This window comes from Lithobates pipiens, unplaced genomic scaffold (assembly GCF_037356315.1).
Source record: "Lithobates pipiens isolate NorthernLeopardFrog02 unplaced genomic scaffold, aLitPip1_a1.2 Scaffold_30, whole genome shotgun sequence".
In the NCBI taxonomy this organism is placed as follows: Eukaryota; Metazoa; Chordata; class Amphibia; order Anura; family Ranidae; genus Lithobates; species Lithobates pipiens.
In genome coordinates, this window is record NW_027507791.1 from 113,837,419 (window position 1) to 113,858,123 (window position 20,705).

Here is a 20,705-nt window from a genome sequence, read left to right on the forward strand (position 1 = left end):
ATTTCCCTGAATCCAAATAACTGTTCCCATGTTGGTCAATGCTGTGAAGTGAAAGAGGGAAAGCTTGTACTCAATGTTGTAATTCCTAGCTGGCTTTCAGGGACCCCAGACAGGAATTAGGTTAGTTAGTTATTCAAAAAATCATGAATTCAAATAGGCTTTTAAATTAAGCACTATGGCCATTAAGGACTGTGTAGCTCATACTATTTATTTTAATTAATTTTAAGTATTATCTGCATATCCACCTTAACCACTTCAGCCCGGAAGAATTTACCCCCTTCCTGACCAGAGTACTTTTTGCGATTTGGCACTGCGTCACTTTAACCACTTGAGGACCAGGCCTCTTTTTCAGATTTGGTGTTTACATGTTTTGCTAGAAAATTACTTAGAACCCCCAAACATTTTATATTGTTTTTTTTCTAATACCCGAGAGAATAAAATGGCGGTCATTGAAATACTTTTTTTCACACCGTATTTGCGCAGCGGTCTTACAAGCTTTTTTTTTTCTTATTTATTTTAATTGATTTTATTTATTTTTACACTGTTTATAAAAAAAAAAAAAATGGATCACTTTTATTCCTATTACAGGGAATGTAAACATCCCTTGTAATAGAAAAAAGCATGACAGGTCCTCTTAAATATGAGATCTGGGATCAAAAAGTTCTCAGATCTCATATTTGGATTAAAATGCAACAAAAGAAAAGACATTTAAAACATTTAAAAAAAATATACCTTTTAAGAGGTCGCTTCCGCCCTCCTATGGCATAGAGACGAGTGGGGCCATCTTAGCCTCACTCGTCTCCATACCCAGCTAGCGAAAGGACCCGATCGCCTCCGCCGCTACCGACGGCTCCGGTAAGCGGCGGGAGGGGGGTGGCACCTTTCCCGCCGCCGATATCGGTGATCTCGCGGCAAATTCGCTGCGGAGACCACCGTTATCGTACAGACCGGCGCCTGAAGCGATGGATATCTCGGTTGTGGCAGCAGCTGCTGCCGTTACCGAGATATCCCTCTTCAAAAATAGGACGTACATCGTCGTGCGCTGGTCGGTAAGTGGTTAAGTGACGATTGCGCGTTCATGTGACGTGGCTCCCAAACAAAATTGACATGCTTTTTTTCCCACAAATAGAGCTTTCTTTTGGTATTTGATCACCCCTGTGGTTTTTATTTTTTGCGCTATAAACAAAAAGAGCGTCAATTTTGAAAAAAAAAAAACATTATTTTTTACATTTTGCTATAATAAATATCCCCCAAAAATATATAAAAAAAACATTGTTTTTCCTCAGTTTAAACCAATATGTATTCTTCTACATATTTTTGGTAAAAAGTAAAAATCGCAATAAGCGTTTAGTGATTGGTTTGCGCAAAAGTTATAGCGTTTACAAAATAGGGGATAGTTTTATGGCATTTTTATTCATTTTATGAATTACTTTTTTTTTATTTTTTTTTACTAGCAATGGCGGCGATCAGCAATTTTTTTTATTTTTATTATTATTATTTTTTATCGTGACTGCGATATTATGGCGGACACATCAGACATTTTTTGATACATTTTTGGGACCTTTGTCATTAATACAGAAATCCGTGCTATACAAATGCACCGATTCCTGTTTAAATGACATTGGCAGTGAAGGGGTTAACCATTAGGGGGCAGTGTAGGGGTTAAGTGTGTTCTGGGGCGTGTTTCTAATTGTGGCGGGGCGTGGCTACATGTGACATGTCACTGATCTCTGCTCCCGATGACAGGGAGCAGAGATTAGTGTCACTGTCACTAGGCAGAACGGGGAGATGCTTGTTTACATTAGCATCTTCCCGTTCTTTCTCCCACTTGAGGCGATCGCGTGTATCTCCATGGTGATGGAGTCCGCGGGACCCACACGACTTTGCTGCTGGTGCGTTCGTGCCCGCTGGCTGCCTCTTGAAGGGCAACGTAGAGGTACGTGATTCTGCCTGTACGAGCCCTTCTGCCAACGTATATCGGCGTGAGGCGGTCGGCAAGCGGTTAAACTATTGCATTTACATCCAAAATGATTAATGTACTGTGATAGCAGAAGATGATTCTGGATTTACCCCAAGTTTACCTAATTGGGACAGTTAATCAGTTTCAATTTCAGATTTTTCACAATGGCATTATTATTTCTTTGCAGATAATGTCACGATGGGAAGCTTACCAGAGCAAAGTGAAAACCAAATCCACTCAAACTCCAGACACGAGTGATATCTCCAGGCTATTCCCTTTCCATCAGTACTTCTCCAATGCCCCTCAGCCTATCTTCAAAGGCCGAACCTATGAGGAAGACATGGAAATTGCAGAAGGTTGTTTCAGGCACATTAAGAAGATATTTACTCAACTAGAGGTGAGTGCTTTTTATTATTCAGATACAGTTTATTTTCCTCGGCAGCTACAAATTGCTTGTGCAAAAAGGATAACATATTTGAGATTTGCAACTCTGCATTATCAGGTGATCAAAATCTTTTAAAGCGGTTGTATAGTCTTTTTTTCACTTTTACTTACAGATAAACCTATAATAAGGCTTACCTGTAGGTAAAAAAATATCTCCTAAACCTGTATGTTTTAAGGAGATATTCCCCTGGCAATGAGCCGCTGATTGCAGCGGCGCATGCACACAGGGGTTTCTCGGCTGGAAGCCCAGCAGACGCCGGACCCTGCCGGAAAGAAATCTCCCACGCGCATGCGCGGGAGTGACAATATCATCGCTCCGGCCACTCACCGCGCCGGAGCCGTGATATCCGGAAGACACGCCGAGGGACCATGTTAGTTCCCTCGCCGTGTATCGGGCGAGATGTCGGGGCCTCATTCTAAGGTAAGTATTTCATAATGAGCTAGTATGCGGTACATACTAGCTCATTATGCCTTCTCCCTTGAAGGTATGAAAAAAAAAATTCAGTGGATTTACTACCGCTTTAATGGTCATCATTCATTGACAATTATTCCGTGTGTTTGGACCCCAACAATTTTTCTGGGTCAATGGCTGTTTTTTTTGCAAGCATACAGGGCATATGAATGTGTACAATTAGTCCTGAAGATGCACACAGTATACCCTTTTCATTATAAGTAGTGAAGAAAGTCAAGATTGGGTCTATGTGCCGAATTACATGACTGATTTATTGTGTTTATCTTTGCTTAATGCTCATAAAGGGGTTGTGGGTCTCTGGATATTTGATGAAACAATTTGCATCAAATTGTGTGAAAAGAATAGACCAAGGCTGTCATAGGCAACCGGGTTGTTGTTTATTTTGAATATGCTGTGATGCCAATTGTAGAAAAAGCAGAGGTTTCTGCTCATTCCTCACACTTATGCCCTGTACACATGATGAGACATTCCTACAACAAAATCTGTCAGATTTTTTTCAGACCGATTTTGGTCCAAACTTGTCTTGCATACACACGGTTGCACAAAGTTGTCGGAAAATTCGATCGTTAAGAACGAGGTGACTTACGACAAAACTATAAAGAGGCCAGTAGCCAATAGCTTTCGTCTCGTAATTTATTCCGAGCATGAGTGGCACTTTGTGCGTCAGAATTGTCTACGCATGATCGGAATTTAAACGATCGGATTCTGTTGTCGGAAAATTTTATATCCAGATCTCAAACTTTGTGTGTTAGAAATTCAGACGGAAAAAGTCCAATGGAGCCTACACGCGATCCAAATTTCCGACAACACAATCCGATCGCACATTTTCCATCGGAAAATCTGACTGTGTGTACAGGGCATAAGTCTTATAAATTGTGACATTGGCTGCAAGCTTTGACCTCTGGCCTGCCCCCTTATATTTGCCCAGTGAGGCTGCCCTTTAATTTGAGGGACTGATTGTCAGGGCTTGAGTCAAAGCTCCAACTTCAGCAAATGAAGTTGCCTGCAGAAAGTGGAATTGTAGAGTTTGGAGCTCCCCATGCACTTTTGAAGATATTGTGAAGCATGTGCTGACATCTCAAGGCTGCTTAAACTTTAGCACATTTGAAATTAGCACAGTTGTACATGTGGGGGAGCCAATACAGGTCATTATAAAGCTGTACGCTTTTTCTTTTGCAGGAATTTCGGGCTTTTGAATTGTTGCGCAGTGGACTGGATCGCTCAAAATACCTTCTTGTGAAGGAAGCAAAGATCATAGCTATGACTTGCACCCATGCAGCTCTTAAACGCCATGACCTAGTAGACCTGGGATTTAAGGTATTTTAAAGTATTATTGTATTACCCTGAGAAAATGTTTTATGCATGCTGATTTTCAGTTGCTATATTCTGTACTGTGTGAAAAAGTGCCCAGTATAACCAGTACATGTGATAAAAAAGGGTAATAAACCAAATGTGCAAAGTCCAGATATGAAAATGGGTGAAGATAGTCCACATAATGTGATATAAAGGTTATCTGTCCTGGTAAAGCGTTAGATGATAAAGGTGCTATGAAAGAAGATTCCAGAATCCTCCACCCAATAGTATCCTGAAATGCTGCTAAAGATCCTTCCAGCCCAGATCTTCTGAATGCTGGGATAACAGTACTCGCCATGCAAAGTAGCTCTGAGAGTATACCCAGAATGAAGTTAAAAACTCCACATAGTGTGTACTAATAAAAATTTAAATGGGCAAAAGTCAGTCCATGCCTTGGAAGGCGTCAGGTGTGACAAAACGCATAGGGTGGAGGCTACTGTGACGTCATCGTACTACCGGATGTTTACGTGCAGCCATTTTGTTTACCGGCCAGAGTGTGTACTGAGCGTCATTTACCCATTTTAAATGTGAGTGTTGCTCTTTTTTTATTGAAAGTTGAGTGTTTATTGGTACAGTGCCTTGAAAAAGTATTCATACCCCTTGACATTTCCACATTTTGTCATGTTACAACCAAATACGTAAATTTATTTTATTGGGATTTTATGTGATAGACCAACACAAAGTGACACTTAATTGTGAAGTGGAAGGAAAATGATAAATGGTTTTCAAAGTGTTTTACAAATATCTGAAAAGTGTGGTATGCATTTATATTTAAGCCCCCTTTACTCTGATACCCCGTACTAAAAACTAAAGGAACCAATTGCCTTCAGAAGTCACCTAATTGGTAAATAGAGTACACCTGTGTGCAATTTAACCACTTTCCTACTGGGCACTTTCATCCCCTTCCTGCCCAGACCAATTTTCAGCTTTCAGCATTCTGACAATTTGAATGACAATTACTCAGTCATGCAACACTGTACCCATATGAAATTTGCGTCCTTTTTTTCAAACAGAGCTTTCTTTTCTTGGTATTTCATCACTGGTGTTTTATTTTTTGTGCTATAAATAAAAAAAGAACAGAAATTTTGTGAAGAAATGCCTTTCTTTGTTTCTGTCATAAAATTTAGAAAATTTGTAATTTTTTTTTTCTTCATAAATTCTGGCCAAAATGTATACTGCTACATATCTTTGTTAACAAGAACCCAAACCAGTGTATATTATTTGGTCTTTGAAAATGATAGAATCTACAAGTTATGGTGGCAATCATTGAAAATGAATTGCACCTGGTCACACCTGATGTACTGAAGGCCTATCTCATTTCTTAAAACACTAACAAGGCAGGACAGTACAAATATCTCCCTCCCCCCCATATTACCCCTTTTTGGAAAGTAGACATTTCAACGCATTTCGTGAGTAGCATGGTGAGTTTTTTTAAGTTGTAATTTTTTTACCCACAATTCTTTACAAAATTAAGATTTATTATTTTTTTGTTTTATTTTTTACAAAATTTTCATATTAACAGGTTATTTCTGTCTCAGAGCATATGCATACAACAAATTACATCCCACAATACATTCTGCTACTCCTCTTGAGCATGGCGATACTACATGTGTGAGACTTTTACACAGTCTGGCTACATACAGAGGCCCAACATCCAAGTAGCAGCTTCAAGCTTTCTACAAGCATAAATTACACATCTAATTTTTCAGCTACCTATTACACTTTTGAAGGCACTGGAGCACCAGGACAATGGAATTGCCCACAAAATGTCCCCATTTTGGAAAGCAAATACCCCAATGAATAATCTACGAGGCATTATGAGTCTTCTGAACATGTCATTTTATTTCCAGAAGCTTTTGAAAAATGGGGGGGAAAAAATGAAAATGCATTTTTATTTTCTTTACACAAAGTTGTACATTTATAAGATATTTCCAACACATAGCATGTACATAGCAAAAATTACACCCCACAATACATTCAGCTACGCCTAACTATAAGGATGCCACATGTGTGAGACTTTTACGTAGCTTGGCCTCATACAGAGGCCCAACATCCAAGTAGCACCATCAGGCGTTAAATTACACATATAATTTCCTGACAACCTATCACACTTTGGAAGGCCCTGAAGTACAAGGACAATGGAATTGCCCACAAAATGGCCCCATTTTGGAAAGCAAACACCCCCAAGATATAATATATGAGGCATGATGAGTCTTTTGAACATGTCATTTTTCCCCAGAAGTTTTTAGAAAATGAAAACACATTTTTTTTTTTTTACACAAAGTTGTCCATTTACAGGATATTTCCAACACATAGCGTGTACATAGCAAAATGGCACCCCATAATACATTCTGCTACTCCTGAATATGGCGATACCACATGTGTGAGACTTATACAGTGGCCCAACATCCAAGTAGCACCGTCAGGCGTTCTAGGAACATAAATTACACACACAATTTCCTGAGAACCTATCATTTTTGAAGGCACTTCATATTTCTAACACATAGCATGTACAAGAATTACACTCCAAAATAAATTATATTCAGGAAAGGGTTAAAAAAAAGGGAAAAAAAAGTATAACCTGTGGTTTTCTAGTGTCCACAGAGGAAAGAATTGGTCCAGGCAGAGGACAGGGATGTGCTTAGTGACAACAATAGTAATTATCCAGGCAGCAGGCAGGAATATTGTCTATAGTCAGCACAAGGATATTGTCAGAACAGCCACAGCATTTGTCCGTAGGAATTGTCCAGGCGGAGACAGCCAGCACAGCCATAATATTGGTCCTGGTACACTGTTACCTGCAGACACTCATTATTGTACCGCTCTCCAGCCCTTCATAAACATACTGAATCTTGCTCCAGCCAATTATTTCTATTTTATTTTTATTAGTCCAGATAGCAGGCAGAGGTGTGGTCAGTTCATGCGGCAGGCAGAGGCATGATGGCAGTAAGTCAGCAGCAGGCTGAGGGCCTCAATCAGGTAAGACCTGTGCACAGGGGTAGAGGATTCGCCCCACTCAAATCTCTATGAAGCCTCCGGACTCCAAATCCTAATCCAAAAATTACTAAAACCCGGAGAAAACGAAAAAAAATAGTTTTCTCCATCCAGAAAAACAATTCTGGAGCCCCTTGCATATGTGAGACCCTGTGTACTACAGTAGCAGAGCAACAGCATGGGCTATACAAATCATATCATGAAAAGTAATACATAAAAATCTTCACAGAGGTGACATTAAAAAACAAAATTAGTGACCTTAAAACAAATCAAAATGTGATTACACACATAGCCTGCACCCGTGCAAAACTAAGATTAGAGATCAATAAATTTAACTTAAAATGTCCATCATAAATCAAATCTTCCAATTGTGAGCCGTGTTTGATCCACCACCAATGTGTAAATATTTACTTCTTACCAGAAGTCTATGACCCCCGTTACAGAGGGTCACAGAAAGCTTGTAATGAGAATGTATTGCTCCTAGACCATCAGACAATCTTTCTGATCTCTTTAACCACTTGCCGCCCGCCCTATAACAAATAGACGGTGGCAAAGTGGTTGCATAATCCTGACCGGACGTCATATGACGTGATCAGGATTATGAACTGCTGCGCGCCCCCGGGGGCGCGCATCGCGGCGATCGTTGTTGCGGGGTGTCAGTCTGACACCCCGCAACTACGATCTCGGTAAAGAGTCTCCGACGGAGACTCTTTACCACGTGATCAGCCGTGTCCAATCACGGCTGATCACAGTGTAAATAGGAAAGGCCGGTGATCGGCTTTACCTCACTCGCGTCTGTCAGACGCGAGTAGAGGAGAGCCGATCGGCTGCTCCTCTGACAGGGGGGGTCTATGCTGATCGATTATCAGCACAGCCCCCCCCCCCGAGGATGCCCACACTGGACCACCAGGGATGCCCAGGACAAGGTATGCCACCCTAGACCACCAGGGATTCCAGTCAGTGCCACAATGGATGCTAATCAGTGCCCACAATGGGCATCACTGATTGGCATGCATTATTGATTGGCACTGATTGGCATCCATTAGTACAATATATTATAATACTGTGCCGCCTATCAGTGCCCATCTGTGCCGCCTATCAGTGCCCATCCATGCCACCTATCAGTGCCCATCCATGCCCACCTGTGCCGACTAACCCATGCCCACCTGTGCCGACTAACCCATGCCCACCTGTGCCGACTAACCCATGCCAATCCGTGCCAGCCATCAGTGCCCCCCATCAGTGCCCCCCATCAGTGCCGCCCATCAGTGCCGCCTATCAGTGCCACATATCGGTGTCCATCAATGCCACCTCATCAGTGCCACTTCATTGGTGCCACCTCATCGGTGCCCATCAGTGCCACCTTATCATTGCCCATCAGTGTAACCCCATCAGTGAAGGAGAAAACTTACTTATTTGCAAAGTTTTGAAACTGAAACAAAAAAAAAATATTTTTTTCAAAATTTTCGGTATTTTTTTATTTGTTTAGCAAAAAATAAAAACCGTAGAGGTGATCAAATACCACCAAAAGAAAGCTCTATTTGTGGGAAAAAAATGATAAAAATTTCATTTGGGTACAGTGTAGCATGACCGCGCAATAGTCATTCAAAGTGCGACAGCGCTGAAAGCTCAAAATTGGTCTGAGCAGGAAGGTGTTTAAGTGCCTGGTATTGAAGTGGTTAATAGACAGCCTCCAGAGCGTAAGCAAGAGTACCCAGAACTCCTCAATCCACCTCTCATAAGTCAAGACTCATCGATATATACCAATGACATGAAAGAAGAAAGAGGCTCCAATGGTGTAAAACCCACGATTTATTTCAAATAACAAACAGCAATTGCACTTAGAACAAGTGAAGATTTCAAGAGCCTTAAGTCCGGTGCGCCTGGTGGCACAGACGTGGACAAACCCGTCCTTCCCGGATCTCCGACCACAAACACGAGGTGACGTCAGAGCTCTCTCCACTCAAACGGACAGGCATAAGATGATTGGGTGTTGTTGGTAATATGCTGCTGGGCATATAGATTGGTCTGGTCCACGAAAAAATTGCAGCAAAGTGTCGGGCAAAAATAGATAAAAGCAGTAAATTTTGAAGAAATTTGAGGTATTGACCTGCACACCTGACTGTGCGGTGAAAGAGGGAATACTTGCTGATCCTGAGTCGGAAGGCAGCCGAGTTGGGTTGGCAAGACCAGGTGGGAGGTATGCAGCGGCCCTAGCTCTATGAGGACGTGACAATTGCACTGCTGGTAGTTGGGGGATGTGAAGTTCCTGTGCTGGCACTTGGGCACGATGCAGCAGTGCTGGTACTGGGCCCTAGGCATTTGTTCCCGGGGCTTATTGCTGGCAGCAGCACTGGGACTGGGAATTTGATCCTGGTTGTTGGCGGATGCCTGGTTTTCAAAGTGCCATGCCCTTTTCGGAGGGACCCATTCTTTCTCCAAATCATTTGCTGATCCTCTGCTATCAATCGGTTCAAATGCTGAATTTGATTCCGAATTGGCATTGAAATATGATGAGAACTCCCCACTGCTTTGGCCTGGAGAGGATTTGGAATGCCTCCTCACTGCTATGTACTTTTTGGACATACTGCTGATGGCTGTGCAACGGTTGGCAGGTGACGTTCACTAATGGGCTGTGCGATGGATGGCAGGTGACGTTCACTGATAGGTGATGACGGTGTGACTGATGTCAGTCAGTGGCGGGCGATGGTCACTGACGGGTGGCGGGCAATGGTCACTGACGGGTAGCAGGCGCACTGCCGGCAGTCTCGTATGTGACAGGTGCACTTTATGGGGTGGCTGGTGACTGTTGGGTGATGGGTGCGATGGGGGGGGGATGTGACAGGTGTTGTGCTTGGTGCAGTACATAGATCAGTAACTCGCTGCTCCTGGCTCTTCTCATGCTGGAAACTGTGTGTGAAGGAGGGAAGAGCTGGTAACAGCTGGTTACCGTTCTTTGTTTACATTTGTGAATAGATCACAGCTGATCATATGATAAAAAAAAGCCGCTGACCGATGGCTGTTTACCAATGACAGTGAAGAGCAGTGTTCCCGGGAGCACTCCACCACCGACATGCGCGCGCATGCGCCGTTTGCAGTGGGGCAGTACCATCCGTGATCGGCCGTGACTTGATTACGTGGTAAACAGCCATGCCCATTGACTGTTCACCCCTGTTGGTGATGTGCTGTGTCTCGGACATGCAGCCACTGATGGTGCAGGGATGCATGCACCCAATCGCATGCATGCCCTGTTTAAATGGGACTGCGTCATATGACGTTGTTGCAGCACAAGAGCCGCACCACCCTCTGTCATTTGACGGTGGCCGGGCAGCAAGTGGTTAAGCTCAGTATAAATGCAGCTCTTCTGTGAAGCCCTTAGAGGTTTGTTAGAGAATCTTGGTGAACAAACCGCATCATGAAGGCCAAGGAACACACCAGACAGGTCAGGGATAAAGTTGTGGAGAAATTTAAAGCAGGGTTAGGTTATAAATGAGTATCCCAAGCTTTGAACATCCCATGGAGCAGTGCTCAATCCATCATCCAAAAATGGAAAGCGTATGGCACAACTGCAAACTAAGACATGGCCATCCACCTAAACTGACAGGCCAGGCAAGGAGAGCAATAATCAGAGAAGCAGCCAAGAGACCAATGGTAACTGTAGAGATCCATAGTTCAGGTAGAAGAATCTATTAGCGATGCAGTCCTTAAATCTGACCTTTATGAAAGAATGGCAAGAAGAAAGCCATCGTTGCAAGAAAGCCATAAGAAGTTCTGTTTGCAGTTTGCGAGAAGCCATGTGGGGGACACCGCAAACGCGTGGAAGAAGGTGCTCTGGTCAGATGAGACCAAAATTTAAACTTTTTGCCCTAAAAGCAAAACGCTATGTGTGGCAGAATACCAACACTGCACATTACCCTGAACACGTCATTCCCACCATGAAACATAGTGGTGGAAGCATCATGTTGTAGGGATGCTTTTCTTCAGCAGAGAGAGGGAAGCTGGTCAGAGTTGATGGGAAGATGAAAGGAGCCAAATACAGGGCAATCTTAGAAGAAACCTGTTATGCTGCATACACACGACTGTTTTTTCTTATGGAGTTCCGCTGAAGCAGACTTGCCTACACACAATCACACCAAAGTCTGATCGTTTAGAACGTGGTGACATACGACGGGACTAGAAAAAGGAAGTTCAGTAGCCAATAGCTGCCCTTGCGTCGTTTTTGGTCCGTTGGAACAACATACAAACGAAAGGTTTTCCCAATAGGAATTGATTCAGTTGGAAAGATTTAAAACATGTTCTATTTCTAGGTTCGTCAAAAAAGTCTGATGAAGCCCACACACGATCGGAATATCCAATGAAATTATTCCGTCTAACTTTTTCTGCTGGAGAGTCCGACCGTGTGTACACGGCATTAGTCTGCAAAAGATCATACTTCCAGCAGGACAACAACCTTAAACATACAGCGTTATAATGTGATGGTTTAGATCAAAGCATATTCTTGTTTTAGAATGTCCCAGTCAAAGTCCAGACATGAATCCAATTGAGAATCTGTGGTATGACTTGAAAATTGCTGTTCACAGACGCTCTCAATCCAATCTAACAGAGTTTGAGCTATTTTGCAAAGAAGAGTGGGCAAAAATATCACTCTCTCAAATCTGGTAGAGACATCCCCAAAAAAACTTGCAGCTGTAATTGCAGCGAAAGGTGGCTGTAAAACCAAAAATGCACGCCACACTTTTCAAACATTTATTTGTAAAAAAAAATTGAAAAACAATTATAATTTTGCTTCTACTTTGTGCTACTTTGTCTTGGTCTATCCCATAAAATCCCAATAAAATACATTTATATATTTGGTTGTAACGTGACAAAATGTGGAAAATTTCAAGGGCCATGAATACTTTTTCAAGGCACTGTACACACTATGTGGAGTTTTTATCTTCATTCTGGGCATGAATACATATGATTTCATGATTGAGAACTCTGAAAAGTACCTTGCATGACGAGTGGCGTTACCTCAGCATTCAGAGGATCTGGCTGGAAGGATCTTTAGCAGCCCCTTTGGGCAGATGCGCTGTCTAACCTTCCTGTCCTAAGAAGGTCATGGTTATCTTGTAAGCCTTTCTGTATACTAGTGGTTGGGGGATTTTGCAATCTTCTTTCAAAGCACCTTTATCATCCAACTATTTACCAGGGTGGATAACCTTTCTATCACATTATTTGGACTGTCTTCACTTTTTTTCATATCTGGACTTTTAATGCCGTTATTTATCACATGTACTGTTCATGACTATACTGGGTATTTTTTCACATCAGTTTGGCGTTGGGATCAGGCCAGCATGTGTTTGTTATTATTTCTATGACTATTTCCTAGTATGATTGCTTTCCTCTAAACGTGTTTGGTACACTTTAGCGAAGTTTCCATTTTCAGTGACTTTCTGTACCATGTGCTTTAATATTGCCTCTTTCAGACATTTTTGGCACAGCTGATTGTATTAGCCACAAGACAACTTTTTTATTTTGTTGTAGGCCCAGATTTTTTGCAGTTCCAGACGGTTTTGTACATCGTCTGCAGACGGTCACCTTGAAGTTGCCTTGCATACTTGCTGACTCTTGGTTCCTGTCTTTTCTCTGCAGTACGATAACATCCTGATGGAAGAAGCTGCTCAGATTCTTGAAATTGAGACCTTCATCCCCCTCCTCCTGCAGGTACAGTACAGTGCTCTGACCTCTGTTTTCAACTTGTATAAAAAAAAATAGTCCTTTGGAGAATGTCTACACTCATAAATATGCTGCATTGGGTTTCCTGGGGTTAACCTTTTTGTTGCTTATGGTATCGATGACCAGGATTAGGGCAAATTTTGCTGTCAGTTTATATTTGAATTTGTTAATTATTTTACCAATTTATACCAATTTTCCTTTTGATTATTATCAATTAAACACATTCATCCTTGTTTTTACTGTTTAATATTAATAATCATTTGGCCAAACCCTGCATTTTTTTTTTTCCATGCACAGAATCCAGAGGATGGCTTTAGTCGGTTGAAACGTTGGATCATGATTGGAGACCACCACCAGCTACCACCTGTCATCAAAAATATGGCCTTTCAGAAATATTCCAACATGGAGCAGTCACTCTTTACTAGGTTTGTGCGACTAGGGGTGCCAACTGTTGACCTTGATGCCCAAGGAAGAGCCAGAGCCAGGTGAGATGATTTTGATATTGGCACATGGGGGCGTCTGCTTTTAGAACTTGTATGCAGTTGTGTGATCTCTCGTTCTTCTTTTCAGCTTGTGCAATCTGTATAATTGGCGCTATAAGAGTCTGGGGAATCTGCCTCATGTGCAGTTGCTGCCAGAGTTTAGAACTGCCAATGCTGGCTTGCTTTATGACTGCCAGCTTATAAATGTAGATGATTTTAATGGAATCGGAGAGTCTGAACCCAACCCATACTTCTACCAGGTAATGTTACTGCTATATTCTGAAGTTTGTGAATCCAATAAATGTGTCTTTATAATAAAGTTATAGTGATACATTGACTGCAGAAGTTTACACAGCAATAATGTATATAATGCCACAGAATGCATTCCTATCTAAACTATGGAACTATCCTAATTTACATTTTCAAACCACTCTTCTCTAAACTTTAGAATCTGGCTGAAGCAGAGTATGCAGTAGCTTTGTTTATGTATATGCGACTGCTTGGATATCCCGCCAATCGGATCAGTATCCTAACCACATACAATGGACAAAAGCACTTGATCCGTGATATCATCAACCAGCGCTGTGGCAACAACCCTGTTATAGGACAGCCAAGTAAGGTAAGCTTTATATCACTGCTTCTTTTTTTTATTAAAAAAAATAACAGCTTCTGTCTGCATAACTTGCTGAGGCTATAATTCTTTACATCAAATTAGAGCTTTGCCCTCTAAAAACTAGATGTTTATATTTGCGTATTTGCAGGTCACAACCGTGGATCGGTTCCAGGGACAACAGAATGACTATATCATCCTGTCACTTGTCAGAACCAAAGCTGTGGGTCACCTGAGGTAAGAGATCTGCGGCAGCAAATGTAAAATAGATGAGAAAAGAAATCCAATTTCTGCTTCCGTCTTTCCAGCCACACAGCTTATATTGCTGGTATAAAACAGACACTTGCAAAGGTCCCTGAATTAAGCTTATTGCAGTCAGAGTGGCTGCAGCTTGTTACTGTCTGCTTTCTATGCATACTTTTCATTGCAAGTCAGAGTACAGGCATAGTTGGCATTGCACTCTTATAACAGTATACACATTTTTCATATTTTCTTTTGGATTGCATCTTCCAGCATAACCATTATGCTTAGAGTAGTAGTTTTAACAGATGCAATTGTATCGGTTAAACAGATGGCAAGGAAGGCACTGTGTAATAGTTGGATATTGTGTGGACATTTAAGCTGCTTGTGGTGTAAAGTTAGTATAGTACTGAGTGATTTTGAAGTGTTGAAACATATTTGTTTAGCAGAAGCTCTGAACAGAGATCTGTAATTTGCCAGATCCAAGTTACAGCACTGTGTACATTCTTTGTTCCAGCTTGTTTATCTTAAAGTCAGTCTGGTGTGTCACAGGCTGAATTGATTGTCTGGAGCTGTCACAATGAATATTTTGCAGTCTGTGTCATACCAGCAATGATGGGGAAACCAAGATTGTGTAGGATGTACATGGCTAATACTGAACATGCAGAGAGCAATTTAGGAAATGTAACCACATTCAACCAGTTTTCAGTTGCAAGAGGATGGAACAGATCAAGGCAACCTACCGCCATCCCTTACATAAAAAATATACAACCCAAGTCTTACCTTGATCCATTCGATTATAAGCTCGTTAAAAGTGGTTCAGATTGCCATATGTGACCAGTATTGTATTGCATACTACTTACCATTACCAGCACTATAATCGCCAGCAAAAGATCATACATATGTTTTGTCAGGCCACCAATTTTTTGCCACACACTTTACTTTTTTATTTGCAAAGCAGTGTCTCTGCTAGAATTACAACAGGGTTCTTAAAGAGGAAGTAAAGAGAAAAAAAAAACACACCCTGCAAGGCAAAGGCATAATGAGCTAGTATGCATAGCATACTAGCTCATTATGAATAACTTACCTGAGAACGAAGCCCCCGAAGCGGTCCTCCGTCTTCCTCTTCGCCGCTGCCATGGATCCGGAGCGACTTCGGGGTCCGGCGAATCACAGCGCTGGAGCCGCGATGACCTCACTCCCGCGCATGCACACGGGAGCCGACACTCGCGGCATATTGCAGTGATCTGCGGCCTGCCCAGTGCGCCGCTGTCTATGGCGCATGCGCCATAGACAGCGGCGGCTGTCTTCAGGTAAATATCTCCTAAACCGTATATGTTTAGGAGATATTTCTTGGACCTACAGGTAAGCCTTAATCTAGGCTTACCTTAAGGTCAAAGTGGTTTGTAAGGGTTTACAGCCACTTTAAAACTCGGCATGGCACAGTCATGGGACTAAACTAAAATTACAAGCTATAATTAGGTTCTATGGGGACAAGACAAATTCCATGCACAGATTTTCCAATATTAAAGGAAAACTGAAGCACTGGGTCTAACATTATTAGGATTGTATGAGAGATTTTAATGTCCGTTTTATAACGATTAAAGGATAAGGTTGCCTTTGGAAACATGTTGCGTGTTTCACCTGTTTTTAGGGTGAAACATGTAACATGTTCCCACTGTTGCTGCCTCTTCCTGACCCACTGCCTCCCGTGATAGCAAGTCGAGGCTCTTCTCCCCAGACTCGCTGTCACAATTGAAACCACCCACCTACCTGCGTCCTGTGAATGGGTTCTGTGAATGGGAGAACTACAAGTACCGAAAACCTGTATGGATGTTGGCTTGTAGTACTCAATGAACTACCTGTGCGCTGTTCAGCGCTCTAGGTCGTACATTGTTTTCTTTCTGTCAGTGTGTAATTGCCCGAGGTATATGAAAATATTGGTGAATACTATTCCCTAACGTGCCACCTCCCTATATGTATCTGGAAAACAAGGTAACTCCTAGGGGTTGTACTTTGAAGGCACTCAGTAGTAGTACCATAAAATATAGATAAAATTAATTTATTGATAGAAAAAAATAATTAAAATTGCAAACATGAAATAAACATGATGTGAACAACATGAAATACATTATGACAGAGAAACATTGCAAAGCAATGTGATGGCCTTATCCAACGCATTTCAGAGCTGGCTCTCATCTCCTTCATCAGGGGTTAATAACGTATCAGTTGTCTATAAATGTAAATACACAGATACAATTCAATACATTAGTACAATGAATATGGAATTCACAACTCATGTTTATTCCAGTCATGTACATTTATAGATTCCATGTTGTATTAAAATAAAGAACACTGTTGCATAGTGTCTGATAGCTTCACCCACTTTGCAGCCATTATAGATTAAACATTTAACTGTAAAGTCAACATTTAAAGGGGGCCAAAAAACAGTATTGCCCCTGCTAGAGAAGACCGAGAACACTGAGCCCAGATGGACAGAATCTGAAATTGAGACACAGGATATGAGGATACACGGACATAAAATAAGAGTGAGACCCATATTACAGAGTATGCTGCAAATTGAAAACGAAAGGATGTACCCGCATGTAGAGTCACATCAGAACACAGTCCTGAATTCGCTAGCTTCCGAAGGTATGCTGTGAGATCATCCGAGTATATGTAGTCAGCATATTATACTCCCATATGTAGGCCTGCACAAAAATGTATCCTTGAAGTGTAACAAAATATATGACCACAGAGATTACCTAAGGCAACCCAAACACAGCAGGGCTCCTCTACTCCTATCCTAATGGATTCCCATATTAACAGTGCCATTATAATGTGATAACTCAATTGATACAAATAGTATCATATCTCAACAATAAAACATAAGCACATAAGAGCTAAACCCACAGTCCTTGAGGTGGGGAATGGGACTCAAAAAAAAAAAAAGGGGGGGGGGGGGGGGCTGGAGTATATGCAAGTGCATGTCATTAGAAACCTCTAACACACACACACACCACACACCACACACACCACACACACCACACACACCACACACACCACACACACACCACACACCCACACACCACACACACGTCCAAATGTGGAAAGCATTGGATCATATGGGCAAACATGCCAAAAAACAGAAATCATGGCAGGTTAAACCCCATCCCTAGTATCTCCCTATAAGCAATGTTAAAATCAACAATGTTGATAACATGGAAGCATAGATTTTAGAATTCATAGATTTTTGTTCATTAGTGCATTCAATCCTACAGAGTAGTAGCATTCCTGGTTACAAGCTAATGTCCTTTTGTGCAGGTGGCCATCCAGACGCCGCTGTGACCTGAGGAATGAGCAGACAGCTAACACACAGTCTGCAGGAGTTGTGCATTGCGCCATCAATCTCTTGAGCGTGGGTTCAATGTTTTTCAGGCTCCTAGTAAAAGAAATAATGAATGCACTTTTTTTTCTGTTTAATTAGATGTTAATTATAAGCATCCTCAAGAGACTTGGCCATAAACCTAACAACGCTGTACAACATAATGACCATTCAAATTAAATTAGGCAAAACTCTTTTAGCATAAGGGTAAAGAGTTAAAACCCCTGTCAGTTTTCTTTTTTTCTTGCCATCTGTGTCCTATTGGAGAGACTTACCATCACTTCCTGTCCCATAACCAAAACAGAAAGTAAGATGAAAATGCTGCAAATTAAGGGAATTCCTTGGGTGCCCAATGTTACCAGAACTAGTGTCCCATTGGAACATTTTCCCTTTTACTTTCCTGGGGACAACCTAAAAATCGTAGCAGGTGTTTTCGTCTCTTTCAACTCTATCCTAAACTAAAGAGAAAAAAAAAGTTTGCCTTTTAGTTATATAGTATTTGAATAAATATTTTCTTCTCGAATACTACTAAATGGTCAGTAAACTCCATTCTATAGAATGTAAAAGCCAAGTCCCGCTTCCGGTTTGCCACCAGAGGATTCTGCCATGTGGGAGGTGTGCATAACGTGTGGAGGTTCTGGCAAATTTTATTAGGGGCTCACAGCCCCTCACTCCTACTCACACACATCTCTCCCCATCCACACTACATTATCCCTGCAAATACTTAATCTTTCTGGCCACCTAGACTGGAATGTAATCTTCAGCCAGCGGATTCCACTTGTGGCACTTTTTAAACTTTGATTACTGGTAAAAGTTAGTCGTGGGTTACTTACTGGGTCCGCAGGCATAGCATTGCCTTATTGCTTGCCTCTGTTCAGTAGGCTGAGCATCTGGAGCTACCTCACTATTTGCAAAACTGGGCAATCTTTTAAAAAGTAGAGGGATGTTATCAGCTGGGTGAATTGTCAGTACATGCACTCCCCGCTCATACTTACCATTCAGCGTAAAGGGAGCATCATCCCACTGCTACTCCTGTTTTGCAAAATCACCTCATGAAACTCTGACCTTTGGTCTGTTTCTGCTGCCTGCCTACAGTGACCCGGTCGCCATTTTACCCTCATCAACCGCCAGCAGCTTGGGTTTGTGTACCTAATGCTTTGCCTTGCACTTTGGGCCTAGTTGCATCATGCTCTTGGTCACAAAATGTCTTGGTGCCTTTAGCAATGCAGCTCTTTAAGCGGAAGTTCTTTCTTGTATTCTGGAAGAGTCTCATGACAGATGCCATTCTGTGTTGCTGGGAACGAGTTCTGAGAACTCTGTTGGTTTGAAGAATCCCATCTGTCAATAAACATTCTCCAGCTTTGAGCAGTGTTAGGCCAACCTTGGAAGGCCAGCTGACCTGAAATCTTTTTGGAAAAGGCAGTCACATTCCTCTCTCCACTCTGTGTGCATCTAGATCTTTACCAAGTAACTACAGATAATTTAGTTTAACTTCTATAGTCCGGAAGATACTGGCGAGTTGAATACTATAATAATCAATTAGTACACATCAACTCCTTTTCTTTAGGTGTCCATTGAAGGACACCGGTTCCAACACTCTGTATTCATGGTCATCCTCTCAGTACTGTTTTGCTACAAAATTGAGGCATGCTGGTTGTAGGAGAGGTTATCCTGGGATGTCCTACCGTTATTTTTGTTTGGCTGTATCCAGTCCTCCTGTAGGCAGCAGTATAAATTGAAGAAGATTTAAGATTTCCTGTGTTCCTCAGTGGACTCCAAGAAAGCAATTTTAAGTACAAAAATCCTTTTATTTCTCAGCGAACAGTCAGTAACTTGTGCTGTCTTTCTGTTCTTCTAGGGATGTCAGACGCTTAGTGGTTGCAATGTCCAGAGCTCGTCTTGGTCTGTACATATTCGCTCGAGTGTCTCTCTTTCAGAACTGCTTTGAATTGACCCCTGCATTCAATCAGCTTACTGCTCGTCCACTGCGCCTGCATATTTTACCCAATGAGTCCTTCCCAACACAGAGGATGGTAAGTAATTTCCGTATTTGATATGCTGTAACACTGCATAGAAGAAAGAAATATACTAGGAGACCTTACAAGGTACTCATCCCATATACAAGAACATTAATATATCTTGAGTTTAGGAAAAACCCCAGCTACTTGTGCTTCAACAGCTGGCTACTCTTTTCAGAAGAATTTCCACAGGTAGAGCAAACCAAGCTTGGTTAGGTTCTAAATCACCAGTTAGGATAGTGAGCAAGGACTCTAATTACTGTTTGAATTGTTACATGATGATATTTTTTGGAATTAAGGAAAAGTATAGTCTTTTATAGGGTTTTTACTTCTAGATAAAAAAATATATATTTTAAAAAATTTCTGCTGTAGGCCTTGTCATTACGTTGTCATTTCCTAAAGTACAACTAAAGGCAAAACTTTTTTGGGGTTTTGAATAGAGAGTAGAGGGATTGGAACCCCTGTCAGTTGTTGTTGCAGTCTGTGTCCCCTTTAATGAGATTCCCCTCTCTATTTGTCCTGTTTACCCTTATCAAATTTTGGGGTTGTCCCTAGAAAAGTAATTCTTCCAATGGGGACACTAGTTCTGCTGATCTGGGGGGTCCCCAAGGGATTCACTTAATTTGCAGTATTTCCTCCCACTTCCTGTTTGGCTATGGGACAGTGAGTGATGGGAAATCTCCAAAATACACAGACACGAATAGCAAAAATATTTCTACTTTAGAGTAATACAGATATTGTTTTTGGGGTATGCAAACAAGGCTTTCATTAAGAAATACTATGCGCTACAGTGGCTCTACATCGTCTCTACTGAGCCCAACAGCCATGGCCTGCAGCCTTGTTAAGACCCTAATGGAGAGGCCATTAGGGTCTAACTTCCTGGCTAGTTGCAGATTTGCAAGAGGATGGCTTCTTGATTAGTATTTGTGAGCTGCTTATACAGTGTATGTGTGTATATAGGGTATAGAAAAGAATCCACCCCTCCTTTTAAAAATCACATTTCTTTTCATATATCAGGGGACACGGAGC

At 41.7% G+C, this 20,705-nt stretch overlaps 1 protein-coding gene across 1 annotated transcript in view; it reads left to right on the forward strand.

Moving 5' to 3' along the window:
* Positions 1–20,705, forward strand: part of AQR (aquarius intron-binding spliceosomal factor) — a 198,646-nt gene that overhangs the window by 149,921 nt on the left and 28,020 nt on the right. Inside the window, exons 26-33 of the mRNA XM_077464777.1 lie at positions 2,148–2,357; positions 4,056–4,193; positions 12,858–12,929; positions 13,239–13,426; positions 13,512–13,683; positions 13,872–14,042; positions 14,185–14,270; positions 19,517–19,691. Coding sequence (XP_077320903.1) covers positions 2,148–2,357; positions 4,056–4,193; positions 12,858–12,929; positions 13,239–13,426; positions 13,512–13,683; positions 13,872–14,042; positions 14,185–14,270; positions 19,517–19,691 — 1,212 coding nt within the window. The remainder of the gene's footprint in view (positions 1–2,147; positions 2,358–4,055; positions 4,194–12,857; positions 12,930–13,238; positions 13,427–13,511; positions 13,684–13,871; positions 14,043–14,184; positions 14,271–19,516; positions 19,692–20,705) is intronic.